Source organism: Ranitomeya imitator, chromosome 4, assembly GCF_032444005.1.
Source record: "Ranitomeya imitator isolate aRanImi1 chromosome 4, aRanImi1.pri, whole genome shotgun sequence".
In the NCBI taxonomy this organism is placed as follows: Eukaryota; Metazoa; Chordata; class Amphibia; order Anura; family Dendrobatidae; genus Ranitomeya; species Ranitomeya imitator.
The window spans coordinates 3528543-3553513 of NC_091285.1; the positions used below are offsets into that span (position 1 = coordinate 3528543).

Here is a 24971-nt window from a genome sequence, read left to right on the forward strand (position 1 = left end):
TGGTGACTGCAGACAGGATCTTATCATGTATCTCTGTATACAGGGAGCTCCCCCTAGTGGTGACTGCAGACAGGATCTTATCATGTATCTCTGTATACAGGGAGCTCCCCCTAGTGGTGTCTGCAGACAGGATCTTATCATGTATCTCTGTATACAGGGAGCTCCCCATAGTGATGGCTGCAGACAGGATCTTATCATGTATCTCTGTATACAGGGAGCTCCCCCTAGTGGTGGCTGCAGACAGGATCTTATCATGTATCTCTGTATACAGGGAGCTCCCCCTAGTGGTGTCTGCAGACAGGATCTTATCATGTATCTCTGTATACAGGGAGCTCCCCCTAGTGATGGCTGCAGACAGAATCTTATCATGTGTCTCTGTATACAGGGAGCTCCCTCTAGTGGTGGCTGCAGACAGGATCTTATCATGTATCTGTATACAGGGAGCTCCCGCTAGTGGTGGCTGCAGACAGGATCTTATCATGTATCTCTGTATACAGGGAGCTCCCTCTAGTGGTGGCTGCAGACAGGATCTTATCATGTATCTCTGTATACAGGGAGCTCCCCCTAGTGGTGGCTGCAGACAGGATCTTATCATGTATCTCTGTATACAGGGAGCTCCCCCTAGTGATGGCTGCAGACAGGATCTTATCATGTATCTCTGTATACAGGGAGCTCCCCCTAGTGGTGGCTGCAGACAGGATCTTATCATGTATCTCTGTACACAGGGAGCTCCCCCTAGTGGTGACTGCAGACAGGATCTTATCATGTATCTCTGAATACAGGGAGCTCCCCCTAGTGGTGGCTGCAGACAGGATCTTATCATGTATCTCTGTATACAGGGAGCTCCCCCTAGTGGTGGCTGCAGACAGGATCTTATCATGTATCTCTGTATACAGGGAGCTCTCCCTAGTGGTGGCTGCAGACAGGATCTTATCATGTATCTCTGTATACAGGAAACTCCCCCTAGTGGTAACTGCAGACAAGTTGTTGTATCCCTGAGGTTTGGTGCTCTGTGTCAGATCCTCGTTGATCCGATATAATTATATATTAGTTTGGGATGTGTCACTTTATAATGACCGGATAATTGGACATTGATTTTTTTGCAGTTTTCTTTGCAGAGTAATAAATATCAGATATTTATAATTGATTGGACAGATGTGATCTTTTGTAGAGTCTGTCAGGATCTGTCAGCCTCAGGTTTTCTGTTAATTGTGTAGATGTGAACGTGACATAAATCCGTGTGTCCGTTGTTGCATGGAGGAGAAGCCATACGAGATTGCGATGCGGATATGGTGTGACTTGCGACCGTTACCTGGGACTTGAGGACTGTGTCACCGGTGACTATGGTACCTGGGCCTCGCAGTCTCTGTGTTGCCGGCGACTGTGGTACCTGGGACTTGTGGACTGTTGTGTCACCAGCCACCGTGGTACCTGGGACTCGCAGTCTGTATGTCCCCGGCGGCTGGGGTACCTGGGACTTGTGGTCTGTGTGTCAGCGGTGACTGTGGTACCAGGGACTTTTGGACTGTGTGTCACTGACGACCGTGTACCTGGGGCTCACGGTCTGTGTCACCTGTGACCGTGGTTCCTGGGACTTGTGGACTGTGTGTCACCGGTGACCATGGTACTTGGGACTTGTGGACTGTGTGTTACCGACCACCGTGTACCTTTGACTCGCGGTCTGTGTATCACTGCTGACCGTATACCTGGGACTTGTGGACTGTTTGTCACCGGTGACCGTGGTACCTGGGACTTGTGGACTGTTTGTCACCGGTGACCGTGGTACCTGGGACTTGTGGACTGTGTGTTACCGGTGATCGTGTATCTGGGACTCGCGGTCTGTCACTGGTGGCCATGGTACCTGTGACTCGCAGTCTGTGTATCACCGGTGACTGTGGGACCTGGGACTCACGGTCTGTGTCACTGTGAGGAAAATCTGTAATATAAGTTAGTTTCTCTGTCAGCACATATTTGGTGGGCGTTGACCCCCCTTCACTCTGTGTTTAGCTGAGGGATTTTTGCACTTCTAACCAAGGTCCTGAAAAACACATGGCAGCTGTAACAAACCAGCCCTATGGCAGACACTGGGTAACCTGAAGCTTGTGTGTGAGCAGGGTGTGGCTTTAAACTGCAGGTGACCAATCCTATAAAACAAAATCCCATATAAATATCAATGGGACCAAGAAGAGATCCCACAATAAAGGTATAAAATCATATTTTATTATAAATAAATATAAAAATAAAACAGTTGATGGATACAAAACAATACCGTACAAAGGGACGCCACAAAGACCAAAATGAGTATAGGTTTATATATGTGTTGATACACCAACCATCTGCAAATACCTGTCACTTGAAGGGACGCCTAGGAGAAGCTCTGTGGCAGGTAATGTATACCCGGTTTTTATCTTATCCCCACGTATTCATTGAGGCGGCTGTGACCTATGTATTGGCCCATTGTTTATGGCGTATATTAATTGGGGTGGTTACACATTGAGGTAGGATCCTTATCCTATAGGATTTTAGGTATTGATCCACACTTGTTGCCCATCTTCTTGAAACTGTGAGTAGGTTTTGTGTCAGCATTCCCTATTGACATAGGATTATTGTGTCAGCCACTAGCAGGTATTTGCAGATGGTTGGTGTATCAACACATATATAAACTGTCACGATTCCCCTGACCGCTGTCACCACTGGGTCAGGATTCACACCGTGACCGTCACCCCTACGTCACGGATCAGGGTGACTTTAGGCCAACAGACGGCTATCACATGTGCAGGGGGGCTTATCTTAGTTATCCCTCCACTGCTAACAATGTGATGAAAAACCACACACAAGGCTATTGACCTCTTAGTTTACAGCAGGGGCTTATTCTAGGTATCCCACTGCTTTTCTATATACCACGAACTGCAGGGATTTATGTATATCCCGCTTACAGTTCCACTTAACACTTGCAGCTCTCTGGCGCCCCCTTTCTCTCAGGTCAGATTAGGTACTGCACCCTGGGTAATTAGTCGCCAGAAAGGCTGCCTGCTATGTACTGGCTATTGGGCACGCTGCAGCGACGCGATAACTACTCCCACTCAGGCAGGAACAATAATTATTAAAGCCGCAGCCGCTACCACATAACCCAAAAGTCTGCACACTATCGGTATCACTGCCACCAGCTTCGATTAAACGGGTCCGAAGCTAACCCAACACAACAGTAACAGTAGCGTATTTCACTTCAGAAGACTGGGTAAGTGTAGAGCATGGAGAACTGAACTAACATATAATAGTATGTCCCCTTAAAAATAATTAGGCCGTGCTTTATCAAAAATAGTTTATAAAGATGTTACAAATGAGACAATTGCAAATATGTACATGGGTAATTATAACATAAAGGGAATAAATGAGAAAAGATAACACTCACATATTAAAAGCATTGCAGGCATCCAGGCTAGTGCAGTTTCCATACATCCCAGTCCATGGGATGTACTCAGCTCTTCCAGGACAATAGGACAAAGCCGTCCAGAAGGAGAAATCAGCAAAAAGTGACTCCTCAGAGCCTGCCAGACACTTAAAACATTAAGGCTGTGACATCACAGAAAGGCTGGCTTATCCAGACCCTCCTCTCTCTACATTCTGCCTAAACTTTAAACTATTCTCTCTAATTTCTATAACTTCACTACAAAACATGACAGAGTCATACCAAACCCATAATTCATCTCGGATTAACGTGAGCATTCTAATGAGATCAAATATGTCCTATCTGGGATACATATTTACAGAGAAAACCCTACTTCTTTACCAGATGGAGTTAGAAACCCGAGATTCATGGGATGTGTAAATACACCGAGTGAGAATAAAAATATATATTTTCGTATTTCTAGCTTAAATCGTTTGCCTAATATCTAACAAAAACTAAACAAAGAATCTTTCCTGAATCTTGGAGCCACTTTTCCAGTTTGAACTAGAGAATGTGGGAGGGGTGAGGGACTTTCCTCTGAGCCTGGAATTTACGACCCCAGAGCAATAAAACCTCTCTTCCCCCATACTCTCAGAGAAGGAAAGCCAGGAATTTGCAGCTACAAACTGTTGCTCCAAGAAGGGGGGCTTAGCCCACACAGGCTAGAGAACTACTTATGATATTTCATACCATATCGTGACACCTCCCCCTTTTGGTGTGCGCTAGGGAGGCAGTACCCCACGGTATGCCTCCATGGGCACCTCAGTAGGTTCACCCTGGCGGGAGAGTCCATCTGCATTCCCATGCTCTTTGCCCGTTTTATGTTCAATGGTGAAGTCAAACTGCTGACGGGCAAGGCTCCAGCGTAGCAACCTGCCGTTGGTTCCACACATGGCGTTTAGCCAGCGAAGAGGGTTGTGGTCGGTCACCACAGTGAAAGTGTGACCATACAAGTAGGGCTGCAAGCGCTGCAGGGCCCAGACTATGGCCAGGCACTCCTTCTCAATTGTGGAGTAGGCCACTTCCCTCGGCAAAAGTTTCCAGCTCAGGTATAACACGGGGTGCTCTTGGTCCTCCGAGTCAACCTGGCTGAGCACAGCACCAAGGCCAAACTCGCTGGCGTCGGTCTGCACCAAGAACGGTCGACTGCTGTCGACTGCTTTCAACACAGGGGCGTTGCACAGTGCGGTTTTCAACGCCTGGAAGGCCCCCTCACAGCCATCTGTCCAGTTGACAATGTGAGGTAGCTTCTTCCTGGTGAGGTCCGTCAAAGGTTTTGCCAGGCTACTATAGTGCTTTACGAAGCGCCTATAGTACCCTGCAGTGCCCAAGAAGGACATCACCTGTTTCTTGGTCACGGGAGTGGGCCAGTTCACGATCACTCCCACTTTGTCAGGCTCTGGCTTCAGGGTGTTCCCGCCTACCCGGTGCCCCAGGTAGTGAACCTCCCTCATGCCCATCTGACACTTTCCCGGCTTGATAGTCAGTCCTGCTTGGTGAATTCGCCTGAGCACCTCCTCGAGATGCTGCAGGTGTTCCTTCCAGGAGGGACTGAAGATGGCAATGTCATCCAAGTACGCCACGGCGTACGTCTCCAGTCCCTGAAGCAGGAGGTTGACCATCCGCTGGAAAGTGGCAGGGGCATTCTTCATGCCGAAGGGCATGACCGTGGACTCGTACAGTCCAAAGGGTGTGATAAAGGCGGACTTTTCCTGCGCCTCGGGGCTCAGGGGAATCTGCCAGTATCCTCGACTCAGATCCATTATTGTTAGGTAATCTGCGCCAGCTAACTTCTCAAGCAGCTCCTCCATGCGCGGCATTGGGTGCGCATCCGAGGCTGTGATGGCAGTCTTCTGAAGTGAAATACGCTACTGTTACTGTTGTGTTGGGTTAGCTTCGGACCCGTTTAATCGAAGCTGGTGGCAGTGATACCGATAGTGTGCAGACTTTTGGGTTATGTGGTAGCGGCTGCGGCTTTAATAATTATTGTTCCTGCCTGAGTGGGAGTAGTTATCGCGTCGCTGCAGCGTGCCCAATAGCCAGTACATAGCAGGCAGCCTTTCTGGCGACTAATTACCCAGGGTGCAGTACCTAATCTGACCTGAGACTAAGGGGGCGCCAGAGAGCTGCAAGTGTTAAGTGGAACTGTAAGCGGGATATACATAAATCCCTGCAGTTCGTGGTATATAGAAAAGCAGTGGGATACCTAGAATAAGCCCCTGCTGTAAACTAAGAGGTCAATAGCCTTGTGTGTGGTTTTTCATCACATTGTTAGCAGTGGAGGGATAACTAAGATAAGCCCCCCTGCACATGTGATAGCCGTCTGTTGGCCTAAAGTCACCCTGATCCGTGACGTAGGGGTGACGGTCACGGTGTGAATCCTGACCCAGTGGTGACAGCGGTCAGGGGAATCGTGACAATTGGTGGCAGCGGTGGGATAACTACTCCCACTCAGGCAGGAACAATAATTATTAAAGCCGCAGCCGCTACCACATAACCCAAAAGTCTGCACACTATCGGTATCACTGCCACCAGCTTCGATTAAACGGGTCCGAAGCTAACCCAACACAACAGTAACAGTAGCGTATTTCACTTCAGAAGACTGGGTAAGTGTAGAGCATGGAGAACTGAACTAACATATAATAGTATGTCCCCTTAAAAATAATTAGGCCGTGCTTTATCAAAAATAGTTTATAAAGATGTTACAAATGAGACAATTGCAAATATGTACATGGGTAATTATAACATAAAGGGAATAAATGAGAAAAGATAACACTCACATATTAAAAGCATTGCAGGCATCCAGGCTAGTGCAGTTTCCATACATCCCAGTCCATGGGATGTACTCAGCTCTTCCAGGACAATAGGACAAAGCCGTCCAGAAGGAGAAATCAGCAAAAAGTGACTCCTCAGAGCCTGCCAGACACTTAAAACATTAAGGCTGTGACATCACAGAAAGGCTGGCTTATCCAGACCCTCCTCTCTCTACATTCTGCCTACACTTTAAACTATTCTCTCTAATTTCTATAACTTCACTACAAAACATGACAGAGTCATACCAAACCCATAATTCATCTCGGATTAACGTGAGCATTCTAATGAGATCAAATATGTCCTATCTGGGATACATATTTACAGAGAAAACCCTACTTCTTTACCAGATGGAGTTAGAAACCCGAGATTCATGGGATGTGTAAATACACCGAGTGAGAATAAAAATATATATTTTCGTATTTCTAGCTTAAATCGTTTGCCTAATATCTAACAAAAACTAAACAAAGAATCTTTCCTGAATCTTGGAGCCACTTTTCCAGTTTGAACTAGAGAATGTGGGAGGGGTGAGGGACTTTCCTCTGAGCCTGGAATTTACGACCCCAGAGCAATAAAACCTCTCTTCCCCCATACTCTCAGAGAAGGAAAGCCAGGAATTTGCAGCTACAAACTGTTGCTCCAAGAAGGGGGGCTTAGCCCACACAGGCTAGAGAACTACTTATGATATTTCATACCATATCGTGACATAAACCTATACTCATTTTGGTCTTTGTGGCGTCCCTTTGTACGGTATTGTTTTGTATCCATCAACTGTTTTGTTTTTATATTTATTTATAATAAAATATGATTTTATACCTTTATTGTGGGATCTCTTCTTGGTCCCATTGATATTTATATGGGGTTTTGTGTTATAGCATTTGTGAAGTGCCCTATGCTCCTTCTGGACATTTAAGTGATTATCAGGTGACCAATCCTGCAAAGCCACCTGTGGTCCCTCCCTTCGCAGTCAGGAATTTATTTGTCCCCAGGGTCTGAGAACGTAAAGATCTCTGACCTCATTGAATATCATTAACCAGCCCTTTTGTGAGGTCACGAGGCTGGGGTTTAAAAGTCTCTACTCTCAACCCAGCCTTCAGTCCAAGTTTGGTCTGAGTTTTTTGCCTGAGGAGCTGTACTATGCATTGAGATATTTGCGAGCACTGCCTATCAGCATGGTTTTGCCTGAAATGACCTGAGAACATGTGAGTTTTACCTTTTCTCATTTAATCCCTTTATTTTATAATTACTTTGTACATATTTCAATTGTCTCATATTGTAACATCTTTTATACCTTTTTATAAACACTGCCTTAAATCTTTTATGGAGTATAATATTTAAAATACTAGATTCATTCTTCTGCCCTAAAACGTACCCTAAGTCTTCTGTTTTGGGTTAGCTTCGGACCCGTTTAAGCATACCGTGTGCTGTGCCTTTGGGAGTCGTTGTAGCGACTGTGGCGTTGATAATTATTGTTCCTGCCTGAGTGGGAGTAGTTATATCGCCTCGCTGCAGCGTGCCCAATAGTCAGTACATAGCAGGCAGCCTTTCTGGCGACCAATTACCCTAGGTGCAGTACCTAATCTGACCTGAGAGTAAGGGGGGCGCCAGAGAGCTGCAAGTTTTCAAGCGGAACTGTAAGCGGGATATACATAAATCCCTGCAGTTCGTGGTATATTGAAGAGCAGTGGGATACCTAGAATAAGCCCCTGCGGTAAACTAAGAGGTCAATAGCCTTGTGTGTATGTTTTCATCACATTGTGGAGTGGAGGGATAACTAAGATAAGCCCCCCTGCACATGTGATAGCCGTCTGTTGGCCTAAAGTCACCCCGATCCATGACGTAGGGGTGACGGTCATGGTGTGAATCGTGACAGTCACCGGTGACCGTGGTACCTGGGACTTGTGGACTGTGTCACCGGTGACCGTGGTACCTGGGAGTCGCGGTCTGTGTGTTGTCGGTGACTGTGATACCTGGGACTTGCGGTCTGTGTGTCACCGCTGATTGTACCTGGGACTCGCGGTCTGTGTGTCACCGCTGACCGTGGTACCTGGGACTCGCAGTCTGTGTGTCACCGCTGACTGTGTACCTGGGACTCGCGGTCTGTGTCACCGCTGACTGTGTACCTGGGACTCGCGGTCTGTGTCACCGCTGACTGTGTACCTGGGACTTGCGGTCCGTTGTCGGTGACAGGTGCCCGGCTTCTCGTCTGCTCGTCTGCTCGCGGGTGTGCACTGTGCAGTGTAGAGTTGTGCGGACTCCTCGTCTCTGCTCATCACCGTGACATCTTGATGGACAGCCGCTGACCACCTCCATTACCGCCATCACCTTTGCCTTCCAGCGGTGGATATTGATCCTGCGCTCGCTGACAGTTTGATCTCTTCAGAACATGAAGGTTTCTCCTGTTGCAGCGCGGTGTGATCCCCGGAGGAGGCGCCGTCCCTGCGTCCATCACTGGCACTGACCTGATCAGTCTTCGCCCCCTCCTTCATGGCATTTATAACCCCGACCCGGGAGCGGAGTCACCAGAACGAGCGGCCGCGGCCAGGAAGGATGAAGGTGAGTGTCACCCCAGAGTCCGCGCCACCTGCACACACGCACCGCCACCCATAGTCTTCTGAAACAGGGCGCAGAATGCAGAGGACAGACCCCCGGAGGAAAGACCCCCGGAGGACAGACCGCGGAGGACAGACCCCCGGAGAATGATTTATTGTGACCTTTTATTATTTCTCAGTTTCTCACTCACTCGGCAATGTCTCACTTAACAAAAGTTTTATCCAGACAGGAAAGAGAAGCAGAAGGAGAAATCATCATCATCATCCCCTTCATAATCATCCCCATCATCCTCCTCATGCCACATCATTCCCCATCATTCTCTTCATCCTGCATCATCATCCTCCATTATTCTGATCATCCCCATCATTCTAATCATCCCTATCACCATCCCCCATCATTCTCATCACCCCTCATCATCCTTCTCTTCCCCATCATGTAGGTGTCGTTGCTTTTCATGGTTGCAGTGACTTCATAGTTCTGCATGGGAACTGTATACAGAAAACGGGAGCACTTCTATCATTAGAGGTTTCTAAATTTGCTCCACATTTTCTGTTTGATAAATTGGGAAAATGCAGAAACCCGTGGAGGTGACCAGACCCTGCCGTGTGCTAGTCACCTACTGGGAGTGGTAGTTACTGGCCGGAGGGGAAATTATTATAGCGCCATTTATTCCATGTGAATAGGGGTGTAGATAATGAGACCCTGGTGCGGGAGGAGCGCGGACCCTGCCGGGGGCTCAGGCTGCAGGGAATGAGATTCATCTCCTGTCAATCACTAAGTAGATAGATTGGTTAACCCCTCGTCTTCTGTTCCTCCCTTTCACTATACTTCATAATTATGGAAAGAACCCAGACAAAAAGACATAGAGCAGACAGCCTGAGCTGACTGATAACAGAGAGCAGTAGACTCCTAGAATGTTAGAGTTGGAATAGACCCCCAGGGTCCTCGTGTCCAGCCCTCTGCTCAATGCAGGAGTCACTAAACCATCTCAGACAGATGTCTGTCCAGCCTCTGTGTGAAGACTTCCATTGACGGAGAACTCACCACCTCTCATGGCCGCCTGTTCTGATCACTGGCTCGCTCTTCTTACCTGCATCTCAAAAACATTTCTAGAATTCTCCATTTTCTTACTTTCGACTCTGCAGAACCTCTTACTGTTTCACTTATTCATTCTCGTCTGGACTATTGTATCTCTCTACTAATAGGCCTCCCTCTTACCAAACTCTCCCCGCTCCAATCTGTCATGAGTGCTGCAGCCAGGATCATATTCCATCCTCACCAATCGTTACACCGATGCCTCTACCCTGTGCCAGTCATTACACTGGTTACCCATCCACTACTGAATCCAGTACAAAACTACTACCCTCATCCAAAAAGCACTCCATGGCTCAGCACCACCCTACATCTACTCTCTGGTCTCAGCCTACCACCCTACCCGTGCTCTCCATGGCTCAGCACCACCGTACATCTCCTCCCTGGTCTCAGTCTACCACCCTACCTGTGCTCTCCATGGCTCAGCACCACCCTACATCTCCTCCCTGGTCTCAGTCTACCACCCTACCAGTGCTCTCCATGGCTCAGCACCACCCTACATCTACTCTCTGGTCTCAGTCTACCACCCTACCTGTGCTCTCCATGGCTCAGCACCACCCTACATCTACTCTCTGGTCTCAGTCTACCACCCTACCAGTGCTCTCCATCGCTAAGCACCACCCTACATCTCCCTGGTCTCAGTCTACCTCGCTACCCCTGCTCTCCATGGCTCAGCACCGCCCTACATCTCCTCCCTGGTCTCAGCCTACCACCCTACCCGTGCTATCCATGGCTCAGCACCACCCTACATCTCCTCCCTGGTCTCAGTCTACCACCCTACCCGTGCTCTCCATGGCTCAGCACCACCCTACATCTCCTCCCTGGTCTCAGCCTACCACCCTACCTGTGCTCTCCATGGCTCAGTACCACCCTACATCTCCTCCCTGGTCTCAGGCCTACCACCCTACCCGTGCTCTCCATCGCACAGCACAACCCTACATCTCCCTGGTCTCAGCCTACCACCCTACCCGTGCTCTCCATGGCTCAGCAACACCCTACATCTCCTCCCTGGTCTCAGTTTACCACCCTACCCGTGCCCTCCATGGCTCAGCACCACCCTACATCTCCACCCTGGTCTCAGTCTACCACCCTACCCGTGCTCTCCGTGGCTCAGCACCACCCTACATCTCCCTGGTCTCAGTCTACCACCCTACCCGTGCTCTCCCTGGCTCAGCACAACCCTACATCTCCCTGGTCTCAGCCTACCACCCTACCCGTGCTCTCCATGGCTCAGCAACACCCTACATCTCCTCCCTAGTCTCAGTTTACCACCCTACCCGTGCCCTCCATGGCTCAGCACCACCCTACATCTCCTCCCTGGTCTCAGTCTACCACCCTACCCGTGCCCTCCATGGCTCAGCACCACCATACATCTCCTCTCTGGTCTCAGGCCTACCACCCTACCCGTGCTCTCCATCGCACAGCACAACCCTACATCTCCTCCCTGGTCTCAGCCTACCACCCTACCCGTGCCCTCCATGGCTCAGCAACACCCTACATCTCCTCCCTGGTCTCAGTTTACCACCCTACCCGTGCCCTCCATGGCTCAGCACCACCCTACATCTCCTCCCTGGTCTCAGTCTACCACCCTACTCGTGCTCTCCATGGCTCAGCACCACCCTACATCTCCCTGGTCTCAGTTTACCACCCTACCCGTGCCCTCCATGGCTCAGCACCACCCTACTTCTCCTCCCTGGTCTCAGTTTACCACCCTACCCGTGCCCTCCATGGCTCAGCACCACCCTATATCTCCTCCCTGGTCTCAGTCTACCACCCTACCCGTGCTCTTAATGGCTCAGCACCACCCTACATCTCCCTGGTCTCAGCCTACCACCCTACCCATGCTCTCCATGGCTCAGCACCACCCTACATCTCCTCCCTGGTCTCAGCCTACCACCCTACCCGTGTTCTCCATCGCACAGCACAACCCTACATCTCCTCCCTGGTCTCAGCCTACCACCCTACCCGTGCTCTCCATGGCTCAGCAGCATCCTACATCTCCTCCCTGGTCTCAGTTTACCACCCTACCCGTGCCCTCCATGGCTCAGCACCACCCTACATCTCCTCCCTGGTCTCAGCCTACCACCCTACCCGTGCTCTCCATGGCTCAGCACCACCCTACATCTCCCTGGTCTCAGTCTACCACCCTACCCGTGCCCTCCATGGCTCAGCACCACCATACATCTCCTCTCTGGTCTCAGCCTACCACCCTACCTGTGCCCTCCATGGCTCAGCACCACCCTACATCTCCTCCCTGGTCTCAGCCTACCACCCTACCCGTGTTCTCCATTGCTCAGCACCACCCTACATCTCCTCCCTGGTCTGTCTACCACCCTACCCGTGCTCTCCATGGCTCAGCCCCACCCTACATCTCCTCCCTGGTCTCAGTCTACCACTCTACCCGTGCCCTCCATGGCTCAGCACCACCATACATCTCCTCTCTGGTCTCAGGCCTACCACCCTATCCGTGCTCTCCATGGCTCAGCACCACCCTACATCTCCTCCCTGGTCTCAGCCTACCACCCTACCCGTGCTCTCCATGGCTCAGCACCACCCTACATCTCCTCCCTGGTCTCAGCCTACCACCCTACCCGTGCTCTCCATGGCTCAGCACCACCCTACATCTCCTCCCTGGTCTCAGCCTACCACCCTACCCGTGCTCTCCATGGCTCAGCACCACCCTACATCTCCTCCCTGGTCTCAGCCTACCACCCTACCCGTGCTCTCCATGGCTCAGTACCACCCTACATCTCCTCCCTGGTCTCAGCCTACCACCCTACCCGTGCTCTCCATGGCTCAGTACCACCCTACATCTCCTCCCTGGTCTCAGTCTACCACCCTACCCGTGCCCTCCATGGCTCAGCACCACCATACATCTTTCTGGTCTCAGGCCTACCACCCTACCCGTGCTCTCCATGGCTCAGCACCACCCTACATCTCCTCCCTGGTCTCAGCCTACCACCCTACCCGTGCTCTCCATGGCTCAGCACCACCCTACATCTCCTCCCTGGTCTCAGTCTACCACCCTACCCGTGCTCTTAATGGCTCAGCACCACCCTACATCTCTCTGGTCTCAGCCTACCATCCTACCCATGCTCTCCATGGCTCAGCACCACCCTACATCTCCTCCCTGGTCTCAGTCTACCACCCTACCCGTGCTCTCCATGGCTCAGCAACACCCTACATCTCCTCCCTGGTCTCAGTTTACCACCCTACCCGTGCCCTCCATGGCTCAGCACCACCCTATATCTCCTCCCTGGTCTCAGTCTACCACCCTACCCGTGCTCTTAATGGCTCAGCACCACCCTACATCTCCCTGGTCTCAGCCTACCACCCTACCCATGCTCTCCATGGCTCAGCACCACCCTACATCTCCTCCCTGGTCTCAGCCTACCACCCTACCCGTGTTCTCCATCGCACAGCACAACCCTACATCTCCTCCCTGGTCTCAGCCTACCACCCTACCCGTGCTCTCCATGGCTCAGCAGCATCCTACATCTCCTCCCTGGTCTCAGTTTACCACCCTACCCGTGCCCTCCATGGCTCAGCACCACCCTACATCTCCTCCCTGGTCTCAGTCTACCACCCTACCCGTGCTCTCCATGGCTCAGCACCACCCTACATCTCCCTGGTCTCAGTTTACCACCCTACCCGTGCCCTCCATGGCTCAGCACCACCCTACATCTCCTCCCTGGTCTCAGCCTACCACCCTACCCGTGTTCTCCATGGCTCAGCACCACCCTACATCTCCACCCTGGTCTCAGTCTACCACCCTACCCGTGCTCTCCATGGCTCAGCACCACCCTACATCTCCTCCCTGGTCTCAGTTTACCACCCTACCCGTGCCCTCCATGGCTCAGCACCACCCTACATCTCCTCCCTGGTCTCAGTCTACCACTCTACCCGTGCTCTCCATGGCTCACCACCACCTTACATCTCCTCCCTGGTCTCAGCCTACCACCCTACCCGTGCTCTCCATGGCTCAGCACCACCCTACATCTCCCTGGTCTCAGTCTACCACCCTAACCGTGCTCTCCATGGCTCAGCACCACCCTACATCTCCTCCCTGGTCTCAGTCTACCACCCTACCCGTGCTCTCCATGGCTCAGCCCCACCCTACATATCCTCCCTGGTCTCAGTCTACCACCCTACCCGTGCTCTCCATGGCTCAGCACCACCCTACATCTCCTCCCTGTTCTCAGCCTACCACCCTACCCGTGCTCTCCATGGCTCAGCACCACCCTACATCTCCTCCCTGGTCTCAGTCTACCACCCTACCCGTGCCCTCCATGGCTCAGCACCACCATACATCTCCTCTCTGGTCTCAGCCTACCACCCTACCCCTGCTCTCCATGGCTCAGCACCACCCTACATCTCCCTGGTCTCAGTCTACCACCCTACCCGTGCCCTCCATGGCTCAGCACCACCATACATCTCCTCTCTGGTCTCAGGCCTACCACCCTACCCGTGCTCTCCATCGCACAGCACAACCCTACATCTCCCTGGTCTCAGCCTACCACCCTACCCGTGCTCTCCATGGCTCAGCACCACCCTACATCTCCACCCTGGTCTCAGTTTACCACCCTACCCGTGCTCTCCATGGCTCAGCACCACCCTACATCTCCTCCCTGGTCTCAGTTTACCACCCTACCCGTGCCCTCCATGGCTCAGCACCACCCTACATCTCCACCCTGGTCTCAGTCTACCACTCTACCCGTGCTCTCCGTGGCTCAGCACCACCCTACATCTCCCTGGTCTCAGCCTACCACCCTACCCGTGCCCTCCATGGCTCAGCACCACCCTACATCTCCTTCCTGGTCTCAATCTACCACCCTACCCGTGCCCTCCATGGCTCAGCACCACCATACATCTCCTCTCTGGTCTCAGGCTTACCACCCTACCCGTGCTCTCCATCGCACAGCACAACCCTACATCTCCTCCCTGGTCTCAGCCTACCACCCTACCCGTGCCCTCCATGGCTCAGCAACACCCTACATCTCCTCCCTGGTCTCAGTTTACCACCCTACCCGTGCCCTCCATGGCTCAGCACCACCCTACATCTCCCTGGTCTCAGTTTACCACCCTACCCGTGCCCTCCATGGCTCAGCACCACCCTACATCTCCTCCCTGGTCTCAGCCTACCACCCTACCCGTGTTCTCCATGGCTCAGCACCACCCTACATCTCCTACCTGGTCTGTCTACCACCTTACCCGTGCTCTCCATGGCTCAGCACCACCCTACATCTCCTCCCTGGTCTCAGTCTACCACCCTACCCGTGCTCTCCATGGCTCAGCACCACCCTACATCTCCTCCCTGGTCTCAGCCTACCACCCTACCCGTGCCCTCCATGGCTCAGCACCACCCTACATCTCCTCCCTGGTCTCAGCCTACCACCCTACCCGTGCTCTCCATGGCTCAGCCCCACCCTACATCTCCTCCCTGGTCTCAGTCTACCACTCTACCCGTGCTCTCCATGGCTCAGCACCACCCTACATACACTCTCTGGTCTCAGTTTACCACCCTACCCGTGCTCTCCATGGCTCAGCACCACCCTACATCTCCTCCCTGGTCTCAGCCTACCACCCTACCCGTGCTCTCCATGGCTCAGCCCCACCCTACATCTCCTACCTGGTCTGTCTACCACCCTACCCGTGCTCTCCATGGCTCAGCCCCACCCTACATCTCCTCCCTGGTCTCAGTATACCACCCTACCCGTGCCCTCCATGGCTCAGCACCACCCTACATCTCCTCCCTGGTCTCAGCCTACCAACCTACCCGTGCTCTCCATGGCTCAGCCCCACCCTACATCTCCTCCCTGGTCTCAGTCTACCACCCTACCCGTGCTCTCCATGGCTCAGCCCCACCCTACATCTCCTCCCTGGTCTCAGTATACCACCCTACCCGTGCCCTCCATGGCTCAGCACCACCCTACATCTCCTCCCTGGTCTCAGCCTATCACCCTACCCGTGTTTCCATGTGTAGTTGAGAATAATGATGCTCCCTCTGTGACAGACCCTCAGATATTTGTAGACAGCTATTAAGTCTCCTCTTCGTCTTCTTTTTTGCAACTATACATTCTCAGATCCTGTAACCGTTCCTTGTAGGACATACTGTGCAGTCCGCTCACCGTCCTGGTCGCTCCTCTCTGAACTTGCTCCAGATTCTCAATGTCTTTTTTTATAATGTGGAGCCCAGAACTGGACCCAGTATTACAGATGAGGCCTGACCAAGGAGGAGAATAACTGCACGTGATCTAGACTCTATGCTTCTCGTAATACATCCTACAACTGTATTTGCCTTTTTTGCTGCTGCATCACACTGCTGACTCCTGTGCAGTCTGTGATCTATTAGTATACCCAAGGCTTTTTCACACGTGCTGTTGCTTAGTTCTATTCCTCCCATTCTGGAGACTGTAGTTTCCACCAGTAATGGCTGATAGCAGGGAGTAATAGATTGTAGTGTCCCGTCCTACAGTCTCCTCCCCCAGTATTGGCCGATAACAGGGAGTAATAGAGATTAGCCTGTGAGTCCTGTGCTCAGGGATGATGGGAGTGATACTTCTTGTCTTCCAGGACTCTGCTCCGGTTGCCGCCTGCACTCTGATCTTGCTGATGAGCAGCTCCGTCTTCCCCGGCTCCGGGGGTATCCCGCAGGTAGGATGCCGCCACTCTCGTCCTCCGCTGCCCTCTCTCTGCTGCTTCTTAATCTCTTCTCATCTTTCTCTTTTCTGCGACAAGACTCATTTCCAGAGACGAAATTGGACCCCGCAGGCGATGCTGTACCTGAAGGGGGCACGTGAGTGACGCAGCCACCAATCACCAGCAGACAGGAGATAGATAACAGGGGCCCCGGGCCCCTCAGGGAGACAGTGATGTGTGGGGAGTAGAGCAGGTGCACGGATGGTATGCAGCCGTAATCATCACCACCATCCTGAACACCGCCATATAGCGTCACACAGATCCCCTTCCCCTAACACCGCCATATAGCGTCACACAGATGCCCTAACACCGCCATATAGCATCACACAGTGCTGGCTTATATCTATCTGTAATTGACCTATTTGCACTATATGGGTGCATTATTTTATCGTTCTCCTCTCTGTTTCCCGCAGAAGGTCGGCGCTTCATCTCGGATGAGAGTCAGAGGAAGGACCTGTACGATCGGCTGCAGCTCGGTAATGTCCACCCTCCTCTGATATTGGCGGATGTTCAGCATTAGATGGCGACATTCATGGATGATTTTTATTCCAGATTCTCAGCACATTTAATTCATATACTAAATTGTTTCCAGAGACCCGGAGCCAAAACACCAACCCCATCACCATCTCCGAGGCAGCCGCCATGTTCCTCAGCTCCCTGCAGAAAGCTCAGGAGGAAGGTATAGAGACCTCTGCCACCTGTCATATCATTACTAAAAGTGATGGGGCGGGGGTCCGATAGAAGGGGGATAGGGGGCAGGATGTCCACTATCACAGGACCCAGGTTTACACCCTCTGTTATACCCCAGAGCTGCACTCACTATTCTGCTGGTGCAGTCACTGTGCACATACATTACATTACTGATCCTGAGTTACATTCTGTATTATACTCCAGAGCTGCACTCACTATTCTGCTGGTGGAGTCACTGTGTACATACATTACTGATCCTGAGTTACCTCCTGTATTATACTCCAGAGCTGCACTCACTATTCTGCTGGTGCAGTCACTGTGTACATACATTACATTACTGATCCTGAGTTACCTCCTGTATTATACTCCAGAGCTGCACTCACTATTCTGCTGGTGCAATCACTGTGTACATACATTACATTACTGATCCTGAGTTACATCCTGTATTATACTCCAGAGCTGCACTCACTATTCTGCTGGTGCAGTCACTGTGTACATACATTACATTACTGATCCCGAGTTACATCCTCTATTATACTCCAGAGCTGCACTCACTATTCTGCTGGTGCAGTCACTGTGTACATACATTACATTACTGATACTGAGTTACATCCTGTATTATACTCCAGAGCTGCACTCACTATTCTGCTGGTGCAGTCACTGTGTACATACATTACTGATCCTGAGTTACATCCTGTATTATACCCCAGAGCTGCACTCACTATTCTGCTGGTGCAGTCACTGTGTACATACATTACTGATCCTGAGTTACATTCTGTATTATACCCCAGAGCTGCACTCACTATTCTGCTGGTGCAGTCACTGTGTACATACATTACATTACTGATCCTGAGTTACATCCTGAGTTATACTCCAGAGCTGCACTCACTATTCTGCTGGTGCAGTCACTGTGTACATATATTACATTACTGATCCTGAGTTACATCCTGTATTATACCCCAGAGCTGCACTCACTATTCTGCTGGTGCAGTCACTGTGTACATACATTACATTACTGATCCTGAGTTACATCCTGTTTTATACTCCAGAGCTGCACTCACTATTCTGCTGGTGGGATCACTGTGTACATACATTACATTACTGATCCTGAGTTACCTCCTGTATTATACCCCAGAGCTGCACTCACTATTCTGCTGGTGCAGTCACTGTTTACATACATTACATTACTGATCCTGAGTTACATCCTGTATTATACCCCAGAGCTGCACTCACTATTCTGCTGGTGCAGTCACTGTATACATGCATTACATTACTGATCCTGAGTTACCTCCTGTATTATACTCCAGAGCTGCACTCACTATTTTGCTGGTGCAGTCACTGTGTACATACATTACTGATCCTGAGTTACATCCTGTATTATACCCCAGAGCTGCACTCACTATTCTGCTGGTGCAGTCACTGTGTACATACATTACTGATCCTGAGTTACATCCTGTATTATACCCCAGAGCTGCACTCACTATTCTGCTGGTGCAGTCACTGTGTACATACATTACATTACTGATCCTGAGTTACATCCTGAATTATACTCCAGAGCTGCACTCACTATTCTGCTGGTGCAGTCACTGTGTACATATATTACATTACTGATCCTGAGTTACATCCTGTATTATACCCCAGAGCTGCACTCACTATTCTGCTGGTGCAGTCACTGTGTACATACATTACTGATCCTGAGTTACATCCTGTATTATACCCCAGAGCTGCACTCACTATTCTGCTGGTGCAGTCACTGTGTACATACATTACATTACTGATCCTGAGTTACATCCTGTATTATACCCCAGAGCTGCACTCACTATTCTGCTGGTGCAGTCACTGTGTACATATATTACATTACTGATCCTGAGTTACATCCTGTATTATACTCCAGAGCTGCACTCACTATTCTGCTGGTGGGATCACTGTGTACATACATTACTGATCCTGAGTTACCTCCTGTATTATACCCCAGAGCTGCACTCACTATTCTGCTGGTGCAGTCAATGTGTACATACATTACATTACTGATCCTGAGTTACATCCTGTATTATACCCCAGAGCTGCACTCACTATTCTGCTGGTGCAGTCACTGTGTACATACATTACATTACTGATCCTGAGTTACATCCTGTATTATACCCCAGAGCTGCACTCACTATTCTGCTGGTGCAGTCACTGTGTACATATATTACATTACTGATCCTGAGTTACATCCTGTATTATACTCCAGAGCTGCACTCACTATTCTGCTGGTGGGATCACTGTGTCCATACATTACATTACTGATCCTGAGTTACCTCCTGTATTATACTCCAGAGCTGCACTCACTATTCTGCTGGTGCAGTCACTGTTTACATACATTACATTACTGATCCTGAGTTACATCCTGTATTATACCCCAGAGCTGCACTCACTATTCTGCTGGTTCAGTCACTGTGTACATATATTACATTACTGATCCTGAGTTACATCCTGTATTATACTCCAGAGCTGCACTCACTATTCTGCTGGTGCAGTCACTGTTTACATACATTACATTACTGATCCTGAGTTACATCCTGTATTATACCCCAGAGCTGCACTCACTATTCTGCTGGTGCAGTCACTGTGTACATACATTACATTACTGATCCTAAGTTACATCCTGTATTATACCCCAGAGCTGCACTCACCATTCTGCTGGTGCAGTCAATGTGTACATACATTACATTACTGATCCTGAGTTACATCCTGTATTATACCCCAGAGCTGCACTCACTATTCTGCTGGTGCAGTCACTGTGTACATACATTACATTACTGATCCTGAGTTACATCCTGTATTATACCCCAGAGCTGCACTCACTATTCTGCTGGTGCAGTCACTGTGTACATATATTACATTACTGATCCTGAGTTACATCCTGTATTATACTCCAGAGCTGCACTCACTATTCTGCTGGTGGGATCACTGTGTACATACATTACATTACTGATCCTGAGTTACCTCCTGTATTATACTCCAGAGCTGCACTCACTATTCTGCTGGTGCAGTCACTGTTTACATACATTACATTACTGATCCTGAGTTACATCCTGTATTATACCCCAGAGCTGCACTCACTATTCTGCTGGTTCAGTCACTGTGTACATATATTACATTACTGATCCTGAGTTACATCCTGTATTATACTCCAGAGCTGCACTCACTATTCTGCTGGTGCAGTCACTGTTTACATACATTACATTACTGATCCTGAGTTACATCCTGTATTATACCCCAGAGCTGCACTCACTATTCTGCTGGTGCAGTCACTGTGTACATACATTACTGATCCTGAGTTACATCCTGTATTATACCCCAGAGCTGCACTCACTATTCTGCTGGTGCAGTCACTGTGTACATACATTACATTACTGATCCTGAGTTACATCCTGTATTATACCCCAAAGCTGCACTCACTATTCTGCTGGTGCAGTCACTGTGTACATACATTACTGATCCTGAGATACATCCTGTATTATACCCCAGAGCTGCACTCACTATTCTGCTGGTGCAGTCACTGTGTACATACATTACATTACTGATCCTGAGTTACATCCTGTATTACACTCCAGAGCTGCGCTCACTATTCTGCTGGTGCAATCACTGTGTACATACATTACATTACTGATCCTGAGATACATCCTGTATTATACCCCAGAGCTGCACTCACTATTCTGCTGGTGCAGTCACTGTGTACATACATTACTGATCCTGAGTTACATCCTGTATTATACTCCAGAGCTGCACTCACTATTCTGCTGGTGCAGTCACTGTGTACATACATTACATTACTGATCCTGAGTTACCTCCTGTATTATACCCCAGAGCTGCACTCACTATTCTGCTGGTGCAGTCACTGTTTACATACATTACATTACTGATCCTGAGTTACATCCTGTATTATACCCCAGAGCTGCACTCACTATTCTGCTGGTGCAGTCACTGTATACATGCATTACATTACTGATCCTGAGTTACCTCCTGTATTATACTCCAGAGCTGCACTCACTATTTTGCTGGTGCAGTCACTGTGTACATACATTACTGATCCTGAGTTACATCCTGTATTATACCCCAGAGCTGCACTCACTATTCTGCTGGTGCAGTCACTGTGTACATACATTACTGATCCTGAGTTACATCCTGTATTATACCCCAGAGCTGCACTCACTATTCTGCTGGTGCAGTCACTGTGTACATACATTACATTACTGATCCTGAGTTACATCCTGAATTATACTCCAGAGCTGCACTCACTATTCTGCTGGTGCAGTCACGTGTACATATATTACATTACTGATCCTGAGTTACATCCTGTATTATACCCCAGAGCTGCACTCACTATTCTGCTGGTGCAGTCACTGTGTACATACATTACTGATCCTGAGTTACATCCTGTATTATACCCCAGAGCTGCACTCACTATTCTGCTGGTGCAGTCACTGTGTACATACATTACATTACTGATCCTGAGTTACATCCTGTATTATACCCCAGAGCTGCACTCACTATTCTGCTGGTGCAGTCACTGTGTACATATATTACATTACTGATCCTGAGTTACATCCTGTATTATACTCCAGAGCTACACTCACTATTCTGCTGGTGGGATCACTGTGTACATACATTACTGATCCTGAGTTACCTCCTGTATTATACCCCAGAGCTGCACTCACTATTCTGCTGGTGCAGTCAATGTGTACATACATTACATTACTGATCCTGAGTTACATCCTGTATTATACCCCAGAGCTGCACTCACTATTCTGCTGGTGCAGTCACTGTGTACATACATTACATTACTGATCCTGAGTTACATCCTGTATTATACCCCAGAGCTGCACTCACTATTCTGCTGGTGCAGTCACTGTGTACATATATTACATTACTGATCCTGAGTTACATCCTGTATTATACTCCAGAGCTGCACTCACTATTCTGCTGGTGGGATCACTGTGTACATACATTACATTACTGATCCTGAGTTACCTCCTGTATTATACTCCAGAGCTGCACTCACTATTCTGCTGGTGCAGTCACTGTTTACATACATTACATTACTGATCCTGAGTTACATCCTGTATTATACCCCAGAGCTGCACTCACTATTCTGCTGGTTCAGTCACTGTGTACATATATTACATTACTGATCCTGAGTTACATCCTGTATTATACTCCAGAGCTGCACTCACTATTCTGCTGGTGCAGTCACTGTTTACATACATTACATTACTGATCCTGAGTTACATCCTGTATTATACCCCAGAGCTGCACTCACTATTCTGCTGGTGCAGTCACTGTGTACATACATTACATTACTGATCCTAAGTTACATCCTGTATTATACCCCAGAGCTGCACTCACCATTCTGCTGGTGCAGTCAATGTGTACATACATTACATTACTGATCCTGAGTTACATCCTGTATTATACCCCAGAGCTGCACTCACTATTCTGCTGGTGCAGTCACTGTGTACATACATTACATTACTGATCCTGAGTTACATCCTGTATTATACCCCAGAGCTGCACTCACTATTCTGCTGGTGCAGTCACTGTGTACATATATTACATTACTGATCCTGAGTTACATCCTGTATTATACTCCAGAGCTGCACTCACTATTCTGCTGGTGGGATCACTGTGTACATACATTACATTACTGATCCTGAGTTACCTCCTGTATTATACCCCAGAGCTGCACTCACTATTCTGCTGGTGCAGTCACTGTGTACATACATTACTGATCCTGAGTTACATCCTGTATTATACCCCAGAGCTGCACTCACTATTCTGCTGGTGCAGTCACTGTGTACATACATTACATTACTGATCCTGAGTTACATCCTGTATTATACCCCAAAGCTGCACTCACTATTCTGCTGGTGCAGTCACTGTGTACATACATTACTGATCCTGAGATACATCCTGTATTATACCCCAGAGCTGCACTCACTATTCTGCTGGTGCAGTCACTGTGTACATACATTACATTACTGATCCTGAGTTACATCCTGTATTACACTCCAGAGCTGCGCTCACTATTCTGCTGGTGCAATCACTGTGTACATACATTACTGATCCTGAGATACATCCTGTATTATACCCCAGAGCTGCACTCACTATTCTGCTGGTGCAGTCACTGTGTACATACATTACTGATCCTGAGTTACATCCTGTATTATACTCCAGAGCTGCACTCACTATTCTGCTGGTGCAGTCACTGTGTACATACATTACATTACTGATCCTGAGTTACCTCCTGTATTATACCCCAGAGCTGCACTCACTATTCTGCTGGTGCAGTCACTGTGTACATACATTACATTACTGATCCTGAGTTACCTCCTGTATTATACCCCAGAGCTGCACTCACTATTCTGCTGGTGCAGTCACTGTGTACATACATTACATTACTGATCCTGAGTTACCTCCTGTATTATACCCCAGAGCTGCACTCACTATTCTGCTGGTGCAGTCACTGTGTATATACATTACAGTGCTGATCCTGAGTTACATCCTGTATTATACTCCAGAGCTGCACTCACTATTCTGCTGGTGTAGTCACTGTGTACATACATTATATTAGTGATCCTGAGTTACATCCTGTATTATACTCCAGAGCTGCACTCAATATTCTGCTGGTGCAGTCACTGTGTACATACATTACTGATCCTGAGTTACCTCCTGTATTATACTCCAGAGCTGCACTCACTATTCTGCTGGTGCAGTCACTGTGTACATACATTACATTACTGATCCTGAGTTACATCCTGTATTATACCCCAGAGCTGCACTCACTATTCTGCTGGTGCAGTCACTGTGTACATACATTACTGAGCCTGTATTATACTGCAGAGCTGCGCTCACTATTCTGCCGCTTTTTGGACAGACTGAGTAATAACAGTTGAGGATTATGTATCTGGCAGTGATTCTTGCCCTTGCTTCTCTACAGCTGATGATGGCGCTATGGAGCAGGCGGGGTACCTTCCGGACCCGTTATTCAGCTGGTGATCCCTCCGGAGTTTCCGTGTTTTATCGGTTGGATCGTGGACCTCACACGCCGGGGGCGAGGCGACATTCCCGCTCCGCTGTGATCATGTGACCAGACTCTGCCGTGTGTCCTCCTGTCTCATTGATCCTTCGCTTCATTTGTTTCCGCTGATAATTAGTAACGAGCAACAATGTAACAAGAACAATGGACGAAGTGTCAGATTTTCTATCCACGGATCTCAGACAATAAAGTTTATGTGAAATATTCAGTGACGTCCGGGGGTCTCTGAGCGTTAGTGATGTGTGACCTGTACACAGAACCCCCTCCTCTCACTGGAGACCATATCCTCTCACCCAGGGGACAGGTCAGGACCCCCTCCTCTCACCCAGGGGACAGTTCAGGACCCCCTCCTCGCTCCAGGGGACAGGTCAGGACCCCCTCCTCGCTCCAGGGGACAGGTCAGGACCCCCTCCTCTCACTCAGGGGACAGGTCAGGACCCCCTCCTCTCACCCAGGGGACAGGTCAGGACCCCCTCCTCTCACCCAGGGGACAGGTCAGGACCCCCTCCTGTCACCCAGGGGACAGGTCAGGACCTCCTCCTCGCTCCAGGGGACAGGTCAGGACCCCCTCCTCTCACCCAGGGGACAGGTCAGGAC

The 24971-nt window shown here is 49.5% G+C and overlaps 1 protein-coding gene across 1 annotated transcript; it reads left to right on the forward strand.

The window, feature by feature from the left end:
* The first annotated feature begins 8775 nt into the window (after positions 1 to 8775).
* SPX (spexin hormone) lies at positions 8776 to 24582 on the forward strand. The gene is made up of 6 exons (XM_069761876.1): positions 8776 to 8815; positions 16478 to 16558; positions 16643 to 16700; positions 17017 to 17079; positions 17196 to 17282; positions 24276 to 24582. The coding sequence occupies exons 1-6, from the start codon at positions 8810 to 8812 to the stop codon at positions 24332 to 24334; spliced, it is 354 nt and encodes a 117-aa protein (XP_069617977.1). The 5' UTR covers positions 8776 to 8809; the 3' UTR covers positions 24335 to 24582.
* Positions 24583 to 24971: the final 389 nt, after the last annotated feature.